General features: G+C 49.5%; 2 protein-coding genes across 9 annotated transcripts in view; both read right to left on the bottom strand.

The window, feature by feature from the left end:
- LOC127906341 (buccalin-like) overlaps window positions 1–2,007 on the bottom strand; it is a 2,726-nt gene extending 719 nt beyond the window's left edge. For both annotated transcript variants that reach the window (XM_052458138.1, XM_052458139.1), the window contains exon 1: window positions 1–2,007. This exon is cut by the window's left edge and continues 2 nt beyond it. In XM_052458138.1, the coding sequence (XP_052314098.1) occupies window positions 1–392 (392 nt within the window). In that variant the 5' untranslated portion in view covers window positions 393–2,007.
- LOC118372144 (PDZ and LIM domain protein 5-like) overlaps window positions 1–19,406 on the bottom strand; it is a 126,826-nt gene that overhangs the window by 9,786 nt on the left and 97,634 nt on the right. For 2 of the 7 annotated variants that reach the window (XM_052458131.1, XM_052458134.1), the window contains exons 5-8: window positions 14,942–14,968; window positions 14,495–14,649; window positions 6,407–6,437; window positions 2,025–2,188 (exon numbers count right to left, since the gene is read on the bottom strand). In XM_052458131.1, the coding sequence (XP_052314091.1) occupies window positions 2,025–2,188; window positions 6,407–6,437; window positions 14,495–14,649; window positions 14,942–14,968 (377 nt within the window). Of the gene's footprint in view, window positions 1–2,024; window positions 2,189–6,406; window positions 6,438–14,494; window positions 14,650–14,941; window positions 14,969–17,607; window positions 17,631–19,406 lie in introns of all 7 variants that reach the window. The other 5 variants (XM_052458132.1, XM_052458135.1, XM_052458133.1 and 2 more) reach the window with 3 other exon arrangements.

Here is a 19,406-nt window from a genome sequence, read left to right as displayed (position 1 = left end):
CTGGTCCAAACCTCTGGTCCAAACTCCTGGTCCAAACTCCTGGTCCAAACCCCTGGTCCAAACTCCTGGTCCAAACCCCTGGTCCAAACTCCTGGTCCAAACTCCTGGTCCAAACCCCTGGTCCAAACTCCTGGTCCAAACTCCTGGTCCAAACTCCTGGTCCAAACCCCTGGTCCAAACCCCTGGTCCAAACTCCTGGTCCAAACCCCTGGTCCAAACTCCTGGTCCAAACTCCTGGTCCAAACTCCTGGTCCAAACCTCTGGTCCAAACCCCTGGTCCAAACTCCTGGTCCAAACTCCTGGTCCAAACCCCTGGTCCAAACCCCTGGTCCAAACTCCTGGTCCAAACTCCTGGTCCAAACTCCTGGTCCAAACCCCTGGTCCAGGTCCATCAAACTTCTACTTCAACCACATCTGGTTAAGTTGGTCTTTTAAATGTCCTGTTGAGTGACCGTTTAGATGCAGCAGTTTCTAGCCCAGTCCCAGGGTTTAGGGGACATGTTCTTGGTTGACACAATGACAGGAGTGCATGGTGGCAGGGAGGGAGGGAGCAATGGAAGGAGGGAGGTGAGGGAGGCTGGATAGATGAGTTTTTAAGACAACACTCATCTCTCTCTGATAAACATCTGGGAGATGTATCACCTACTGTCATCAATGCTGCCTGGCTTTTACACAGATGGCGGACAGAGGTCAGAGTTCTCTCTCACACGAACAGTAACACATGCACACACACAGACCCATGGAACACACCACAACACCTGTATACAACCTAATACCAATCATGTCCTGCCCAGTGGAGGCTGCTGAGGGGAGAGCGACTCAAAATAATGTCTGGAACGGAGCGAATGGAATGGCATCAAACACCTGGAAACCACGGAAACCATGTGTTTGATGTATTTGATACCATTCCACTGATTCCGCTCCAGTCATTAGAGCGAGACGGTTCTTCCCAACTAAGATGCCACCAACCTCCTGTGGTCCTGCCTGCTGCTATGAAAACTGCCATGAAAAACATGACATATTTAGCACTAGCAGGGGGAATGGTAGAATCACACAGAACATACCATGCATCTGGCCTGGTTCCACACAGTCAGTATGAGGTATGTGTTTGTGAACACAAGGTCAAGTAAGCGTAAATGTGATACATACTCTATCTAACAGAGAGGTATCTGTGGTCTCTCATACACCCCCTTTCAACAGCTCTCACTTGAGGTCCCCAGGGAGGCAGTAGGTAAGCATAGGACCTCTCTCGCCTCACACAGCTCTGTAAAGGCCATATATTGTATATTCATATTATGTATGAGAACATACTGCAATAGTAATCTTAGTAATAATGACTCCTAATGACTTCTACAGAGAAAGCTGCAGTTCTCACAGACCCTGAATCGTCTTTGTTTATAAAGAGCAGGACATCTTATATATAATTGTACGTTTTCACTCAGGAATCGTGGAAAAGGAGCCTATAATTTGAGCTCATTAGCTGAATACAGCTTGTTTTTTGCTGCTCTAATAAAAGCACTGATTCAATGGTGAGGGTTTCCAGTAACAGCACAGGTCTGCCCCCTGCAGGTCAAGAGAAGCTGCTACATGAAGTCACAGTTAATGAGTACTGTTGCCTGTCTCAGGGTGTCTTCAGGTGGAAATTGAGAACAAAGGGATGCAGCCATATGAGGTTAAAGCCAGAGCCAAATGGTTCAGAAAGCTACTAGCTGACCTCACATTTCAGTCATACACATAAACATTCTTCCCCTAAATAAATGTTTGAGTAAAGGGCAGAGCTCTCAACTTAGAAAAATTAAAGATATATTATATTAGCATTTCTGACTCATCCATGTTCATCAAAGGCTGTAATATAACTCAGCTTCAAGCAAATATGTTGTTTTATCATAGCAGCAGGACACACACAATAACAGAAACATCATCAGAATGTGTAAACACAGCCAGGTGAGTGAACCTAACCACAGAATCCTCTGGGCAGACAGTCAGAAGAATAGCATAGTGGTAGTGTCATGGTGTTACAGTACCTGCTGAGCCTCCAGCTGGCCAGGAGGATTTGACCTGGGCAGACGGGGTCTTGAAGGTGGGTGGCGGGACACTGCTGCCATTCCTGGGGGCTCCTGGGACTTTGGTCATGGTCTTCACTGATGTTGTGATGTGGCCACTGGGCTGGGCATTCTCAACAACTTTACTGGAGAACAGAAAAGGACTGCTTATAGGTCATTGTTCATGGACACACATGAACGCCTTTGAACGCACACACGTTGGTTTTACTATCCTTGTGGGGACCAAACAATTGATTTCCCGAACCGTTAACCAGTGGAGGCTGCTGAGGGGAGGCTCATAATAATGGCTGGAACAGAGTAAATGGAATGGCACCAAACACCTGGAAACCTTGTGTTTGATACAATTCCACCTATTTCGCACCAGCCATTACCATGAGCCCGTCCTCCCCAATTAAGGTGCCACCAACCTCCTGTGCCATTAACCTTAACTCTAAACCTATCCCTGATTGTGACCCTAACTCTAAACCGAACCCTGATTGTGACCCTAACTCTAAACCTAACCCTAATTGTGACCCTAACTCTAAACCTAACCCTGATTGTGACCCTAACTCTAAACCTAACCCTGATTGTGACCCTAACTCTAAACCTAACCCTAATTGTGACCCTAACTCTAAACCTAACCCTAATTGTGACCCTAACTCTAAACCTAACCCTAATTGTGACCCTAACTCTAAACCTAACCCCGAAGCCTAAAATAGCCTTTTTCCTGTGAAATGACCCCACTTGTCCAAATGTTCCTTGTTTTAATATCCTTGTGAGGACTTCTGGTCCCCACAAGGATAGTAAAACCGAAAAACCTATACACATACACAAATATAAATACACACATACACACACACAGACACTCCATCATACTTCAGAAATGCTTTTCCTTTCTAGTATTCAAGGTTCCCAGGTTCTGGTAGGGTTGGTGTTGTTTATTCAGGACTATTCACATCACCAGGCTGTGCCAACTGAGGCCTGTCAGTCTCTCCCTCAGGCCCAGGCCATGTTTGTTATGGCAACCGCAGCCATGGTTACAGTACAGTATGAGTTTAATCCAGGACAGCTGTTAGAATGTCATTCCATTACAACACGCCTCCCCACTAAAAACTATGCAGACTTACTTCATTATTTTCGGCGTTAGTAAAACTCCCACATTCTGCATCCTCTCCTACCCCCAATATAAAAATGTGCTTCTCTTCCTGTTCAAGTGCATGTTTATCTGAAACAATGTGCAGACCATGCCCAAAAATAACTAAATAGTTGTTGGAAATACAAGTGCATTGGAAGTGCTGTTTTGAAGAGAAAAAAAACCCAGGCACTAATCATTACAATGAATTAGCAGGAAGCTCAGAGACACACTCAACCATCAGGCCAATTAAGAGGAGAGATGATTGGATTAAAAGATGTGTCCGATGAAAACCATGGTCACTATATCCAATGGCGCATCACTAAGGAACACAATTAGAGTTGGCATGGTCTCTATCTCTCTCATTCTCTCTTTATCTCCGTTCTTACTCTCTTTCAGTGAAATAATGGATGTAGTGGAGCTGCTCCAAACAACACAACTGTGTTGTTCTTTCAGACTCTGCAACGTTTCCCTCCATGACATTGACGGTTCTATAAATAATGCTTGTCACTAGTGCCTGAACCCCTATGGTTAGGTCTGTACCTCTCGTGGTGTTCAGACTATCAAGGATTGGAGCAAGCACGCTCAGTATGGGCAAGCTGTATCCAGAAAGTAGCTGGTTCGAATCCCAGGTGAGAACGACTTGCCCTTAGGCAAATAACCTGACTTGAGTCTGACTTGATTTGCTCCGGGTCATATTGAGTTGTATGAATGTAAAATTGGTCAGCTACGCTGTCATTTAAATATGTCTTGAGGATACTGCCCTCTACTGACGATAAGGATCCATTACTATAGACCAAGCATTTTTTTAGCAAATGCTCTTATTCAGAGCTACTTACATTAGTGAGTGCATTCATTTTCATACTTTTTCGTACTGGTCCAGTGTGGTAATCGAACCCACCACCCTGGCGTTGCACGCGCCATGCTCTACCAACTGAGCACCTACTGCACAGTCAAGTGTTTAGATACTGTGTTTAGATACTGTGTTTAGATACTGTGTTTAGATACTGTGTTTAGATACTGTGTTCAGATACTGTGTTTAGATACTGTGTTTAGATACTGTGTTTAGATACTGTACTTCATAGCAGAAGAAGAAATAGAGAAGGAAGCTCAAGGGAAACGGAAAGGGAGACAGGAAATGAAGAACAGCTGAGAAAAGGATACAACTTTATTGATATATAAGCAGTTACAATCCTGAAGTAAAATGAATATGGTCAGTGTATACAACGAAACAAAATGAAGATAAAATACAAAGATACACACAAAGTATCAGAATGAAGTTGGAACAGAAGTAGAAACAAACAGAATAAACACAAAAAGTAGTTTATTACAGATGATAATGTGCAGATTTAATCTCAATCTGCTTCTCATGCGGTATTTAAGATACACTCAGTGGCCCGTTTATTAGGTACACCCATGTAGCCAGGTCGCACCCCCCTTTGACCCCAGAACAGCCGGTATTCTTCGGGGCATGAACACATTGCTCAATTTGTATTAAGGGACTCAACATGTGCCAGGAAAATATTCCCCACACCATTACACCACTGCCACTAGCCTGTACCGTTGACACCAGGCAGGATGTGTCCATGGACTCATGCTGCTTACGCTGCCTCTGTCATCAGCATGACGCAACAGGAACCGGGATTTGTCAGACCAAGCAATGTTTTTCCACTCCTCAATTGTCCAGTGTTGGCCTACATGATTCTTGCCATTCTCTCATCAACAAGTTTTGTCGCACCATTCTCTGTAAACCCTAGACACTGTCGAGCGTGAAAAGCGCCCGGCACCAACGATCATACTACTCTCAAAGTCGCTTAGGTCACTTGTTTTGCCAAATCTAATGTTCAATCCAACAGTAATCGAATGCCTCAATGCTTGTCTGCCTGCCGGAGCCACCGCCATCTGCCATCCTCTTGCTTGTGGCACAGAACATGGCCAACAGCAGCATCCAACACAAGCGCCAGTTCTACTTCGTTACAGGTGTTTGTACGTCTTTGTAAGCCATGGTCACGTGCGAACGGAGTGGTGCACCTAATAACCTGGCCATTGAGTGTATGTACTAAGGCAAGGTCAGCTAAGGGAGAGTATTTAACTCAAACACACACACACTCACTCACACACTCACTCTCACACTCCCCTAACACACCAGCAGGCTCACTGTACACACACATACACAGCAACTTACTAACTAATTCCAGTAACTACTTAAAGGGATGTGGTATAGGACAAGGCACAGGTGGTGAGGTATAATGTGAAATCTCAGACTGCTATGTGAGATCTGAGACGGTCTTTCTAGTTAACTACAGGCTGATTGAAATGAATAAAACACAGGCAGAGAGATGTTACTGGGCACAGCAAACTACAGTCTACTGCACGTTGAGTGTGCCTGCCGAAACACTGTGGTGCCTGTCTCTCAGCTTGTTGTACTGTTGTCCCACAACCTTTGGGTCCGGTTTGTTCACCCTAACACACCCAAAGACACAGGAAAGGAGGGGAGATGGAGGGAAGGAAGGAAGGAGGAAGAAAGGAGAGGACACAGGAGAGCAGACAGGAAGAAAGGAAAGAAAGACATTGTAAAGAAAAATAAATAGACAAGAAATGTTGAGGGAAAAATAGGACAATGGAGGAAATAAAGGAAAACTACAGAAACAGTCAGGTTTGCCAGTGGTGGTACTTCCTGACAGGAGAGCTCTGTCTGAGGGATGCTGTCTGTAAACCACATCTCTCTAAGAAGGAGAGATTGGAAGTCTCCTCCTGGCAAGCCCTGATTACCCACAATCCCACTTAACTACCCACAATCCATCTTCGTGACATGCTGATTGGCCGGGGTTTTGGTTGGGAGAGCAGCATGGTGCATTTACTGCAGATGAAGATGAATAGGGGCAGAAAACAGACCTGAGAAACCCCAGAACCCCCAGCTCTAAAAGGCGATGAGGGTTGGCCAACACAGCTAACCCTGCTTGAGCAGTTTCCACTTGGGTTCCCTCTGATGTGGCTTCCTGTAATGAAGTCTTAAACTAAGCGTGATACTGAGCGTCTCATGGATAAGGAAGTATGGGCTCAGAATCCCAATAATGACAAGCTCCTGTGGCATGCAGGATGAGACATGGAGTGCCAGAAAGCTCTGATCAACCCAACATAGTAACAGTAACAACAACAGCATCAGCCTCACACACCAGGAAACTACCCTCAGATCACATAGGATCAGACTGACATACCACCAACTACTCACTTCTTTCCAGCGCTGTTCTCCTGGGCTTGGTCTGTGAACAGAGGAGGAAAGAAACTCATCAACATAAAAATAGAGATTGTCAAATGTGCGTGTAGACGTGTGTGTCTTATAATAGAAAAGAACTGATTTTTATTTATTTATTTAACTAGACAAGTCAGTTAAGAACAAATTCTTATTTACAATGACGGCCGACACTGGTCAAAACCGGACGACGCTGAGCCAATTGTGCGCCGCCCTATGGGACTCCCAATCACGGCCGGTTGTGAAACATGCCTGGAATCGAACCAGGGTCTGTAGTGACTGCACTGAGATGCAGTGTCTTAGACCGCTGGCCACTCGGGAGGCCATGGGGTGACCAGACAAAAACAGAGTGGTGCTACTGCTTTTTAAATGCTCATTTTAACAAAGTAGATATTGATTAAAAAATATACCTATTTTAAAAAAATCTGTGACTCATGATTCGTGTAAGCTCGCTCTGGCCCAACCCATCACTATTCTCAAATCCAAACTTATCGTGGAGAAGAAATGTTAGTGGGTGTGGCATTTGGCCGGACTGATGTGGATGGCTTGCCAGGCAAGTACAAACCACTCTCCAGCACTCATTCGCATCAACAGCCCTGCACATATTAAACATTCTATAAATAACCTCAACCTATGTGTGGAATAGAGAATGACTTCTAATGCACTGCTCCTTGTCAGCTCCATGTCAGTTTGTATCAGCAGAGCAGGTCTAACACATACAGGGCTGGGGTGATGACAGAGAGATGGATGCTGAGGCCCAGAGACAGAGCTGCGCCAGGGGGACCACAACACAGAGACAGAGCTGCGCCAGAGGGACCAGAACACAGAGACAGAGCTGTGCCAGGGGGAACAGAACAGAGACAGAGCTGTGCCAGGGGGACCAGAAAACAGAGACAGAGCTGTGCCAGGGGGAACAGAACAGAGACAGAGCTGTGCCAGGGGGACCAGAAAACAGAGACAGAGCTGTGCCAGGGGGGACAGAACAGAGACAGAGCTGTGCCAGGGGGAACAGAACACAGTGACAGAGCTGTGCCAGGGGGAACAGAACAGAGACAGAGCTGTGCCAGGGGGAACAGAACAGAGACAGAGCTGTGCCAGAGGGAACAGAACACACAGACAGAGCTGTGCCAGGGGGACCAGAACAGAGACAGAGCTGTGCCAGGGGGACCAGAACACACAGACAGAGCTGTGCCAGGGGGAACAGAACACACAGACAGAGCTGTGCCAGGGGGAACAGAACAGAGACAGAGCTGTGCCAGGGGGACCAGAAAACAGAGACAGAGCTGTGCCAGGGGGGTCAGAACACAGTGACAGAGCTGTGCCAGGGGGAACAGAACACAGTGACAGAGCTGTGCCAGGGGGAACAGAACAGAGACAGAGCTGTGCCAGGGGGACCAGAACACAGAGACAGAGCTGTGCCAGGGGAACAGAACACAGAGACAGAGCTGTGCCAGGGGGAACAGAACAGAGACAGAGCTGTGCCAGGGGGACCAGAACACAGAGACAGAGCTGTGCCAGGGGGAACAGAACACAGAGACAGAGCTGTGCCAGGGGGAATAGAACACAGAGACAGAGCTGTGCCAGGGGGAACAGAACAGAGACAGAGCTGTGCCAGGGGGACCAGAACACAGTGACAGAGCTGTGCCAGGGGGACCAGAACACAGAGACAGAGCTGGAGCTGTGCCAGGGGGAACATAACACAGAGACAGAGCTGTGCCAGGGGGAACAGAACAGAGACAGAGCTGTGCCAGGGGGAACAGAACACAGTGACAGAGCTGCGCCAGGGGGACCACAACACAGAGACAGAGCTGCGCCAGAGGGACCAGAACACAGAGACAGAGCTGTGCCAGGGGGACCAGAAAACAGAGACAGAGCTGTGCCAGGGGGAACAGAACAGAGACAGAGCTGTGCCAGGGGGACCAGAACACAGAGACAGAGCTGTGCCAGGGGGGACAGAACAGAGACAGAGCTGTGCCAGGGGGAACAGAACACAGTGACAGAGCTGTGCCAGGGGGAACAGAACACAGTGACAGAGCTGTGCCAGGGGGAACAGAACACAGTGACAGAGCTGTGCCAGGGGGAACAGAACAGAGACAGAGCTGTGCCAGGGGGAACAGAACAGAGACAGAGCTGTGCCAGAGGGAACAGAACACACAGACAGAGCTGTGCCAGGGGGACCAGAACAGAGACAGAGCTGTGCCAGGGGGACCAGAACACACAGACAGAGCTGTGCCAGGGGGACCAGAACACACAGACAGAGCTGTGCCAGGGGGAACAGAACACACAGACAGAGCTGTGCCAGGGGGAACAGAACAGAGACAGAGCTGTGCCAGGGGGACCAGAAAACAGAGACAGAGCTGTGCCAGGGGGGTCAGAACACAGTGACAGAGCTGTGCCAGGGGGAACAGAACACAGTGACAGAGCTGTGCCAGGGGGAACAGAACAGAGACAGAGCTGTGCCAGGGGGACCAGAACACAGAGACAGAGCTGTGCCAGGGGGAACAGAACACAGAGACAGAGCTGTGCCAGGGGAATAGAACACAGAGACAGAGCTGTGCCAGGGGACCAGAACACAGAGACAGAGCTGGAGCTGTGCCAGGGGGAACAGAACACAGACAGAGCTGTGCCAGGGGAACAGAACAGAGACAGAGCTGTGCCAGGGGGACCAGAACACAGTGACAGAGCTGTGCCAGGGGGACCAGAACACAGAGACAGAGCTGGAGCTGTGCCAGGGGGAACATAACACAGAGACAGAGCTGTGCCAGGGGAACAGAACAGAGACAGAGCTGTGCCAGGGGGAACAGAACACAGTGACAGAGCTGTGCCAGGGGGACCAGAACACAGAGACAGAGCTGTGCCAGGAGGAATAGAACACAGAGACAGAGCTGTGCCAGGGGGAACAGAACAGAGACAGAGCTGTGTCAGGGGGAACAGAACACAGTGACAGAGCTGTGCCAGGGGGACCAGAACACAGAGACAGAGCTGTGCCAGGGGGAACAGAACACAGAGACAGAGCTGTGCCAGGGGGAACAGAACACAGTGACAGAGCTGTGCCAGGGGGAACAGAACACAGACAGAGCTGTGCCAGGGGGACCAGAACACAGAGACAGAGCTGTGCCAGGGGGAACAGAACACAGACAGAGCTGTGCCAGGGGGAACAGAACACAGACAGAGCTGTGCCAGGGGGAACAGAACACAGACAGAGCTGTGCCAGGGGGAACAGAACACAGTGACAGAGCTGTGCCAGGGGGAACAGAACACAGACAGAGCTGTGCCAGGGGGAACAGAACACAGACAGAGCTGTGCCAGGGGGAACAGAACACAGACAGAGCTGTGCCAGGGGGAACAGAACACAGACAGAGCTGTGCCAGGGGGAACAGAACACAGACAGAGCTGTGCCAGGGGGAACAGAACACAGACAGAGCTGTGCCAGGGGGAACAGAACACAGACAGAGATGTGCCAGGGGGAACAGAACACAGACAGAGCTGTGCCAGGGGGACCATAACACAGACAGAGCTGTGCCAGGGGGAACAGAACACAGACAGAGATGTGCCAGGGGGAACAGAACACAGACAGAGCTGTGCCAGGGGGAACAGAACACAGACAGAGCTGTGCCAGGGGGAACAGAACACAGACAGAGCTGTGCCAGGGGGAACAGAACACAGACAGAGCTGTGCCAGGGGGAACAGAACACAGACAGAGCTGTGCCAGGGGGACCAGAACACAGACAGAGCTGTGCCAGGGGGACCAGAACACACAGACAGAGCTGTGCCAGGGGGACCAGAACACACAGACAGAGCTGTGCCAGGGGGAACAGAACACAGACAGAGCTGTGCCAGGGGGAACAGAACACAGACAGAGCTGTGCCAGGGGGAACAGAACACAGACCGAGCTGTGCCAGGGGGAACAGAGCACAGACAGAGCTGTGCCAGGGGGAACAGAACAGAGACAGAGCTGTGCCAGGGGGAACAGAACACAGACAGAGCTGTGCCAGGGGGAACAGAACACAGTGACAGAGGTGTGCCAGGGGGAACAGAACACAGACAGAGCTGTGCCAGGGGGAACAGAACACAGTGACAGAGCTGTGCCAGGGGACCAGAAAACAGAGACAGAGCTGTGCCAGGGGAACAGAACAGAGACAGAGCTGTGCCAGGGGGACCAGAAAACAGAGACAGAGCTGTGCCAGGGGGACAGAACAGAGACAGAGCTGTGCCGGGGAACAGAACACAGTGACAGAGCTGTGCCAGGGGAACAGAACACAGTGACAGAGCTGTGCCAGGGGGAACAGAACACAGTGACAGAGCTGTGCCAGGGGGAACAGAACAGAGACAGAGCTGTGCCAGGGGGAACAGAACAGAGACAGAGCTGTGCCAGAGGGAACAGAACACACAGACAGAGCTGTGCCAGGGGGACCAGAACAGAGACAGAGCTGTGCCAGGGGGACCAGAACACACAGACAGAGCTGTGCCAGGGGGACCAGAACACACAGACAGAGCTGTGCCAGGGGGAACAGAACACACAGACAGAGCTGTGCCAGGGGAACAGAACAGAGACAGAGCTGTGCCAGGGGACCAGAAAACAGAGACAGAGCTGTGCCAGGGGGTCAGAACACAGTGACAGAGCTGTGCCAGGGGGAACAGAACACAGTGACAGAGCTGTGCCAGGGGGAACAGAACAGAGACAGAGCTGTGCCAGGGGGACCAGAACACAGAGACAGAGCTGTGCCAGGGGAACAGAACACAGAGACAGAGCTGTGCCAGGGGGAACAGAACAGAGACAGAGCTGTGCCAGGGGGACCAGAACACAGAGACAGAGCTGTGCCAGGGGAACAGAACACAGAGACAGAGCTGTGCCAGGGGGAATAGAACACAGAGACAGAGCTGTGCCAGGGGGAACAGAACAGAGACAGAGCTGTGCCAGGGGGACCAGAACACAGTGACAGAGCTGTGCCAGGGGGACCAGAACACAGAGACAGAGCTGGAGCTGTGCCAGGGGGAACATAACACAGAGACAGAGCTGTGCCAGGGGGAACAGAACAGAGACAGAGCTGTGCCAGGGGGAACAGAACACAGTGACAGAGCTGCGCCAGGGGGACCACAACACAGAGACAGAGCTGCGCCAGAGGGACCAGAACACAGAGACAGAGCTGTGCCAGGGGACCAGAAAACAGAGACAGAGCTGTGCCAGGGGAACAGAACAGAGACAGAGCTGTGCCAGGGGACCAGAACACAGAGACAGAGCTGTGCCAGGGGGACAGAACACAGATGTGCCACAGAGCTGTGCCAGGGGGAACAGAACACAGTGACAGAGCTGTGCCAGGGGGAACAGAACACAGTGACAGAGCTGTGCCAGGGGGAACAGAACACAGTGACAGAGCTGTGCCAGGGGGAACAGAACAGAGACAGAGCTGTGCCAGGGGGAACAGAACAGAGACAGAGCTGTGCCAGAGGGAACAGAACACACAGACAGAGCTGTGCCAGGGGGACCAGAACAGAGACAGAGCTGTGCCAGGGGGACCAGAACACACAGACAGAGCTGTGCCAGGGGAACAGAACACACAGACAGAGCTGTGCCAGGGGAACAGAACAGAGACAGAGCTGTGCCAGGGGACCAGAAAACAGAGACAGAGCTGTGCCAGGGGGTCAGAACACAGTGACAGAGCTGTGCCAGGGGAACAGAACACAGTGACAGAGCTGTGCCAGGGGAACAGAACAGAGACAGAGCTGTGCCAGGGGGACCAGAACACAGAGACAGAGCTGTGCCAGGGGAACAGAACACAGAGACAGAGCTGTGCCAGGGGAACAGAACAGAGACAGAGCTGTGCCAGGGGGACCAGAACACAGAGACAGAGCTGTGCCAGGGGGAACAGAACACAGAGACAGAGCTGTGCCAGGGGGAATAGAACACAGAGACAGAGCTGTGCCAGGGGAACAGAACAGAGACAGAGCTGTGCCAGGGGACCAGAACACAGTGACAGAGCTGTGCCAGGGGGAACAGAACACAGACAGAGCTGTGCCAGGGGAACAGAACACAGACAGAGCTGTGCCAGGGGGAACAGAACACAGTGACAGAGCTGTGCCAGGGGGAACAGAACACAGACAGAGCTGTGCCAGGGGAACAGAACACAGACAGAGCTGTGCCAGGGGGAACAGAACACAGACAGAGCTGTGCCAGGGGGAACAGAACACAGACAGAGCTGTGCCAGGGGAACAGAACACAGACAGAGATGTGCCAGGGGAACAGAACACAGACAGAGCTGTGCCAGGGGACCATAACACAGACAGAGCTGTGCCAGGGGAACAGAACACAGACAGAGCTGTGCCAGGGGGAACAGAACACAGACAGAGCTGTGCCAGGGGGAACAGAACACAGACAGAGCTGTGCCAGGGGGAACAGAACACAGACAGAGCTGTGCCAGGGGGAACAGAACACAGACAGAGCTGTGCCAGGGGGAACAGAACACAGACAGAGCTGTGCCAGGGGAACAGAACACAGACAGAGCTGTGCCAGGGGGAACAGAACACAGACAGAGCTGTGCCAGGGGGAACAGAACACAGACAGAGCTGTGCCAGGGGGAACAGAACACAGACAGAGCTGTGCCAGGGGGAACAGAACACAGACAGAGCTGTGCCAGGGGGAACAGAACACAGACAGAGCTGTGCCAGGGGGACCAGAACACAGACAGAGCTGTGCCAGGGGGACCAGAACACACAGACAGAGCTGTGCCAGGGGGACCAGAACACACAGACAGAGCTGTGCCAGGGGGAACAGAACACAGACAGAGCTGTGCCAGGGGGAACAGAACACAGACAGAGCTGTGCCAGGGGAACAGAACATAGACCGAGCTGTGCCAGGGGGAACAGAGCACAGACAGAGCTGTGCCAGGGGAACAGAACAGAGACAGAGCTGTGCCAGGGGGAACAGAACACAGACAGAGCTGTGCCAGGGGAACAGAACACAGTGACAGAGGTGTGCCAGGGGAACAGAACACAGACAGAGCTGTGCCAGGGGGAACAGAACACAGACAGAGCTGTGCCAGGGGGAACAGAACACAGACAGAGCTGTGCCAGGGGGAACAGAACACAGACAGAGCTGTGCCAGGGGGAACAGAACACAGACAGAGCTGTGCCAGGGGGAACAGAACACAGACAGAGCTGTGCCAGGGGGAACAGAACACAGACAGAGCTGTGCCAGGGGGAACAGAACACAGTGACAGAGCTGTGCCAGGGGGAACAGAACACAGACAGAGCTGTGCCAGGGGGAACAGAACACAGTGACAGAGCTGTGCCAGGGGGAACAGAACACAGACAGAGCTGTGCCAGGGGGAACAGAACACAGTGACAGAGCTGTGCCAGGGGGAACAGAACACAGTGACAGAGCTGTGCCAGGGGGAACAGAACACAGGCAGAGCTGTGCCAGGGGGAACAGAACACAGTGACAGAGCTGTGCCAGGGGGAACAGAACACAGACAGAGCTGTGCCAGGGGGAACAGAACACAGACAGAGCTGTGCCAGGGGGAACAGAACACAGACAGAGCTGTGCCAGGGGGAACAGAACACAGACAGAGCTGTGCCAGGGGGAACAGAACACAGACAGAGCTACACTACCAGGATGGGAAATGGCTGGTGGATGCCCTAATTTCAGATAATTTAGCTAAATTACAGAAAACACTGTACCGAACCCACTTTCACCACTGTAGCATTGAGATTCCCCTTTCCAGAGCTGACAAACACACACATTTTGTATTTTTTCTACATGTGGGCTTTGGATTCTTTTTTTATGCACCCAAATGCCGTCATTCTGGTGTTCATTTCCCACCCTGTGCACTACAGGGACGAACACGCAGCACTGTTGTAACCTGTACTACTACTTATGTAACCTTCCCCTTAGGGGAAAAGGCAAAGCCGAAATGGTCACTTCAGAGGGATACTACTGTAAGATCACAATGGTCTAGTTAGGATAGATTTATATTTCCTCGTCCCATTGTGCCAGGTTATCCAGTAACTAGGTTGTCATTATGCCTCGGGGTATTGGGGTAAGCGGGAGGGTGCAAAGGGGGTACCCACCTTTCTCTGTGCCGGTGATCTGAGCCAGGATTCTGAAGGACCTGGATTGGGAGGTTCCGGTGCGAGGATGCCAGTCCTCTGTGTCCTCGATCAGACGCTTCTTACTGGCCTCGCTGAGGGGCGAGGCGTGGGTCAACTCTGGTTCAACTCTGTTCCTGAGACCACACACAGAATAAAGTCATCATCACCATTAACATTCGTTTACAATTATCATTACCACTCAGCATTCATAACAATCACTCTTAATAATGACTTCATTATTCAGATTCATTTATTACCTTCATTAATGTTTTTATATAGTAGCATAACACAAGTACAACATTTGTTCTCGTTCACACACTGGTACAGACAAATACACTCGTACTCCCAATGCAACAGGTATACTTAGACAAGACAAACATACACACATTCACTAAGTGTCCACAGCTAGATGTTCCATTACAGTACCTCCTAGGGCCAGTCTTTGGGGGGACTCTGCACACGGACATTGAGAAGGTGGTAAGAAAGGAAAATAGAAGGAGAAGAAAAGTTGAAAGATAGAATATTGTTTGATAGAATAAACCATATGTAAAACTCTTTGGCTCTAAAGTATCAGTTTTTCTGTTTTGTTTTTTGCTCATTTAACTAGGCCATACTTATTTACAATGTGGGCCTCCCGGAGAACAGTGGGTTAACTGCCTTGTTCAGGGGCAGAACGACAGATCTTTTCCTTGTCCGCTCGGGGATTCGATCCAGCAACCTTTCAGTTACTGCTGTTACAGGCTATTCTTACTTAAGAATTCCTGGAGGCCCACTATCAGAACCAGCAGTTACACTAGAAATAGCAGAGCAGTAGTCAGCTGACTATCGATTCAAACTTACTGCAATGACCAGGTCTAAAACCCTTATGACACACATGACCTGATTCAGCCCACATACAGTACAGACGTTAACTCAGTGACAAACAAACCATAGAATGACAATGCTTTTAGTAGTAGGGGGAAATATGCTTTATGGATCAGCTGAATAAACTGGTGATGTAGTTTGTATTTTGGGGAATTGATTTAAAACTATTAAATAGTGACATTGTATGTATAAAACAGTTAGAAACGAAGGTAAAAGTTGCCATCTCTCGCCACAAGGGGGAACCACTGAGCCTCACATTACATTGAGCTCAGGACCAGAACGGACACATTGTTTGTATTCCTGTCCTGAATTATATCATGTTTAGACACACATCTCAAGATGTCTGTTTATTACATTACAAGTGGATTTCTGCACTGGGGGCAAGTCAAGTGTGTCTGAGTGTTCTGGGTGTGAGCTGTGTGCTGTGTGCTATTTGACTGTGTGCCTCTGAGTGTATTCTAAGTGAATGGGGCGAGAGGGGTCAGATTGTGACGGTCCTGGCTGGTAATTAATGAACGGTCTTGGGTAAACAGAGTGGCACGGTGGCAGATGGAGAGGGACAGATGCAGGGACAGGGTTCAGTAGCCCTGCTGAGCCCTACAGATGCACAATCGAGAGCATCCTGGCGGGCTGTATCACCGCCTGGTACGGCAACTGCTCCGCCCTCAACCGTAAGGCTCTCCAGAGGGTAGTGAGGACTGCACAACGCATCACCGGGGCAAACTACCTGCCCTCCAGGACACCTACACCACCCGTTGTTACAGGAAGGCCATAAAGATCATCAAGGACATCAACCACCCGAACCACTGCCTGTTCACCCCGCTATCATCCAGAAGGCGAGGTCAGTACAGGTGCATCAAAGCTGGGACCGAGAGACTGAAAAACAGCTTCTATCTCAAGGCCATCAGACTGTTAAACAGCCACCACTAACAGTGAGTGGCTGCTGCCAACACACTGTCATTGACACTGACCCAACTCCAGCCATTTTAATAATGGGAATTGATGGGAATTATGTAAATATATCACTAGCCACTTTAAACAATGCTACCTTATATAATGTTACTTACCCTACATTATTCATCTCATATGCATATGTATATACTGTACTCTACATCATCGACTGCATCCTTATGTAACACATGTATCACTAGCCACTTTAACTATGCCACTTTGTTTACTTTGTCTACACACTCATCTCATATGTATATACTGTACTCGATACCATCTACTGTATGCTGCTCTGTACCATCACTCATTCATATATCCTTATGTACATGTTCCTTATCCCCTTACACTGTGTATAAGACAGTAGTTTTGGAATTGTTAGTTAGATTACTTGTTGGTTATCACTGCATTGTCGGAACTAGAAGCACAAGCATTTCGCTACACTCGCATTTAACATCTGCTAACCATGTGTATGTGACAAATAAAATTTGATTTGATTTTGATTTGACAGGTCAGCCTACAGGGCTCTGGGTTGCAGTCTGGAGCCTGGTGGTGGGTCTGGTGGGGATGCATCACCTCTATAGAACCTATGGGCTCCGGTCAAAGGAAGTGCACTATAAAGAGAATGGGGTGGCATTTGAAATGCAGTCTGGGTGTAAATACACTGGTTCTCCCACACGGACTGGGCCGGGATGCCATTAACCACACAGAGCATGAATGAACAGAATGAACTGGCCTCAGTGGACAAGGCTTATTATGGCTTATGGCTGTCTGTTATTTACACAGTGGCTTTGCAGGTTGTTTTGTGTTGTGAAATGAGTGTGCAAAGCGCCTGTCATAGTCCAAAACGTGGACACGTACACACAGCAGTGTTCTGGAATATTAGACCATTGGTTTTCATAGTTTGTCAGCGCAGGTCAAGCAATTTCTCCAACTGTCAACACATTCAAATGAATATAGGACGCGTACCGGAGCCGCGCTGCTTGAGAATTGTGGGGAGGTGAGCAGAGGGCTGTGCTTCCCTGTGGATGGTGGCCTCAGAGCCATGACGCTACGTCACAACAGGACGCTGGACTATCACGTCTCAGCGGCTGTGGACTGTGGTTTAGGCTTTAGTAAGTAAGTATATGAGGGAGGTATATGAGGGATATGGCAGACAGGCGACTGCATGTCTACGGTACTAATCTAACTGTATCGCAGTCATCATCTGCAGCAGGATAGCACTGATAATCACATCCCACAGTCAAAGAGCTAGCAGACAGGGTCACCGTTACAACACTAACTTGGTCTCTTCCTGCTCCCTTTCCTGCGGAAAGAGAAGAGAGGGGAGAAGAGGATGAAACCAAGTGAAGGAGAAGGAAAAGAGAAGAGAGAGGAGAAGAGAGCAACCGGGGATCCTCATCTCTTAGCTACTGTATCATCCCTTAATCATCTTCTATTGCTCCTTTGAATTCCATGCTGAAACCAAGTGAAGGAGAAGGAAAATAGAAGAGAGAGGAGAAGAGGATGAAACCAAGTGAAGGAGAAGGAAAAGAGAAGAGAGAGGAGAAGAGGATGAAACCAAGTGAAGGAGAAGGAAAAGAGAAGAGAGAGGAGAAGAGGATGAAACCAAGGAGAAGGAAAAGAGAAGAGAGAGGAGAAGAGGATGAAACCAAGTGAAGGAGAAGGAAAAGAGAAGAGAGAGGAGAAGAGGATGAAACCAAGTGAATGAGAAGGAAAAGAGAAGAGAGAGGAGAGAGGATGAAACCAAGTGAAGGAGAAGGAAAAGAGAAGAGAGAGGAGAAGAGGATGAAACCAAGTGAAGGAGAAGGAAAAGAGAAGAGAGAGGAGAAGAGGATGAAACCAAGTGAAGGAGAAGGAAAAGAGAAGAGAGAGGAGAAGAGGATGAAACCAAGTGAAGGAGAAGGAAAAGAGAAGAGAGAGGAGAAGAGGATGAAACCAAGGAGAAGGAAAAGAGAAGAGAGAGGAGAAGAGGATGAAACCAAGTGAAGGAGAAGGAAAAGAGAAGAGAGAGGAGACGAGGATGAAACCAAGTGAAGGAGAAGGAAAAGAGAAGAGAGAGGAGAGAGGATGAAACCAAGTGAAGGAGAAGGAAAAGAGAAGAGAGAGGAGAAGAGGATGAAACCAAGTGAATGAGAAGGAAAAGAGAAGAGAGAGGAGAAGAGGATGAAACCAAGTGAAGGAGAAGGAAAAGAGAAGAGAGAGATGAAGAGGATGAAACCAAGTGAATGAGAAGGAAAAGAGAAGAGAGAGGAGAAGAGGATGAAACCAAGTGAAGGAGAAGGAAAAGAGAAGAGAGAGGAGAAGAGGATGAAACCAAGTGAAGGAGAAGGAAAAGAGAAGAGAGAGGAGAAGAGGATGAAACCAAGGAGAAGGAAAAGAGAAGAGAGAGGAGAAGAGGATGAAACCAAGTGAAGGAGAAGGAAAAGAGAAGAGAGAGGAGAAGAGGATGTAACCAAGTGAAGGAGAAGGAAAAGAGAAGAGAGAGGAGAAGAGGATGAAACCAAGGAGAAGGAGAAGGAAAAGAGAAGAGAGAGGCGTAGAGGATGAAACCAAGTGAAGGAGAAGGAAAAGAGAAGAGAGAGGAGAAGAGGATGAAACCAAGTGAATGAGAAGGAAAAGAGAAGAGAGAGGAGAGAGGATGAAACCAAGTGAAGGAGAAGGAAAAGAGAAGAGAGAGGAGACGAGGATGAAACCAAGTGAATGAGAAGGAAAAGAGAAGAGAGAGGAGAGAGGATGAAACCAAGTGAAGGAGAAGGAAAAGAGAAGAGAGAGGAGAAGAGGATGAAACCAAGTGAAGGAGAAGGAAAAGAGAAGAGAGAAAAGAGACGAGGATGAAACCAAGTGAAGGAGAAGGAAAAGAGAAGAGAGAGGAGACGAGGATGAAACCAAGTGAAGGAGAAGGAAAAGAGAAGAGAGAGGAGACGAGGATGAAACCAAGTGAATGAGAAGGAAAAGAGAAGAGAGAGGAGAGAGGATGAAACCAAGTGAAGGAGAAGGAAAAGAGAAGAGAGAGGAGAAGAGGATGAAACCAAGTGAAGGAGAAGGAAAAGAGAAGAGAGAGGAGACGAGGATGAAACCA

Source organism: Oncorhynchus keta, chromosome 12, assembly GCF_023373465.1.
Source record: "Oncorhynchus keta strain PuntledgeMale-10-30-2019 chromosome 12, Oket_V2, whole genome shotgun sequence".
Taxonomy (NCBI): domain Eukaryota; kingdom Metazoa; phylum Chordata; class Actinopteri; order Salmoniformes; family Salmonidae; genus Oncorhynchus; species Oncorhynchus keta.
The sequence above is the reverse complement of the archived record's forward strand: the minus strand, read 5'-3'. Positions and strand labels throughout refer to the sequence as shown.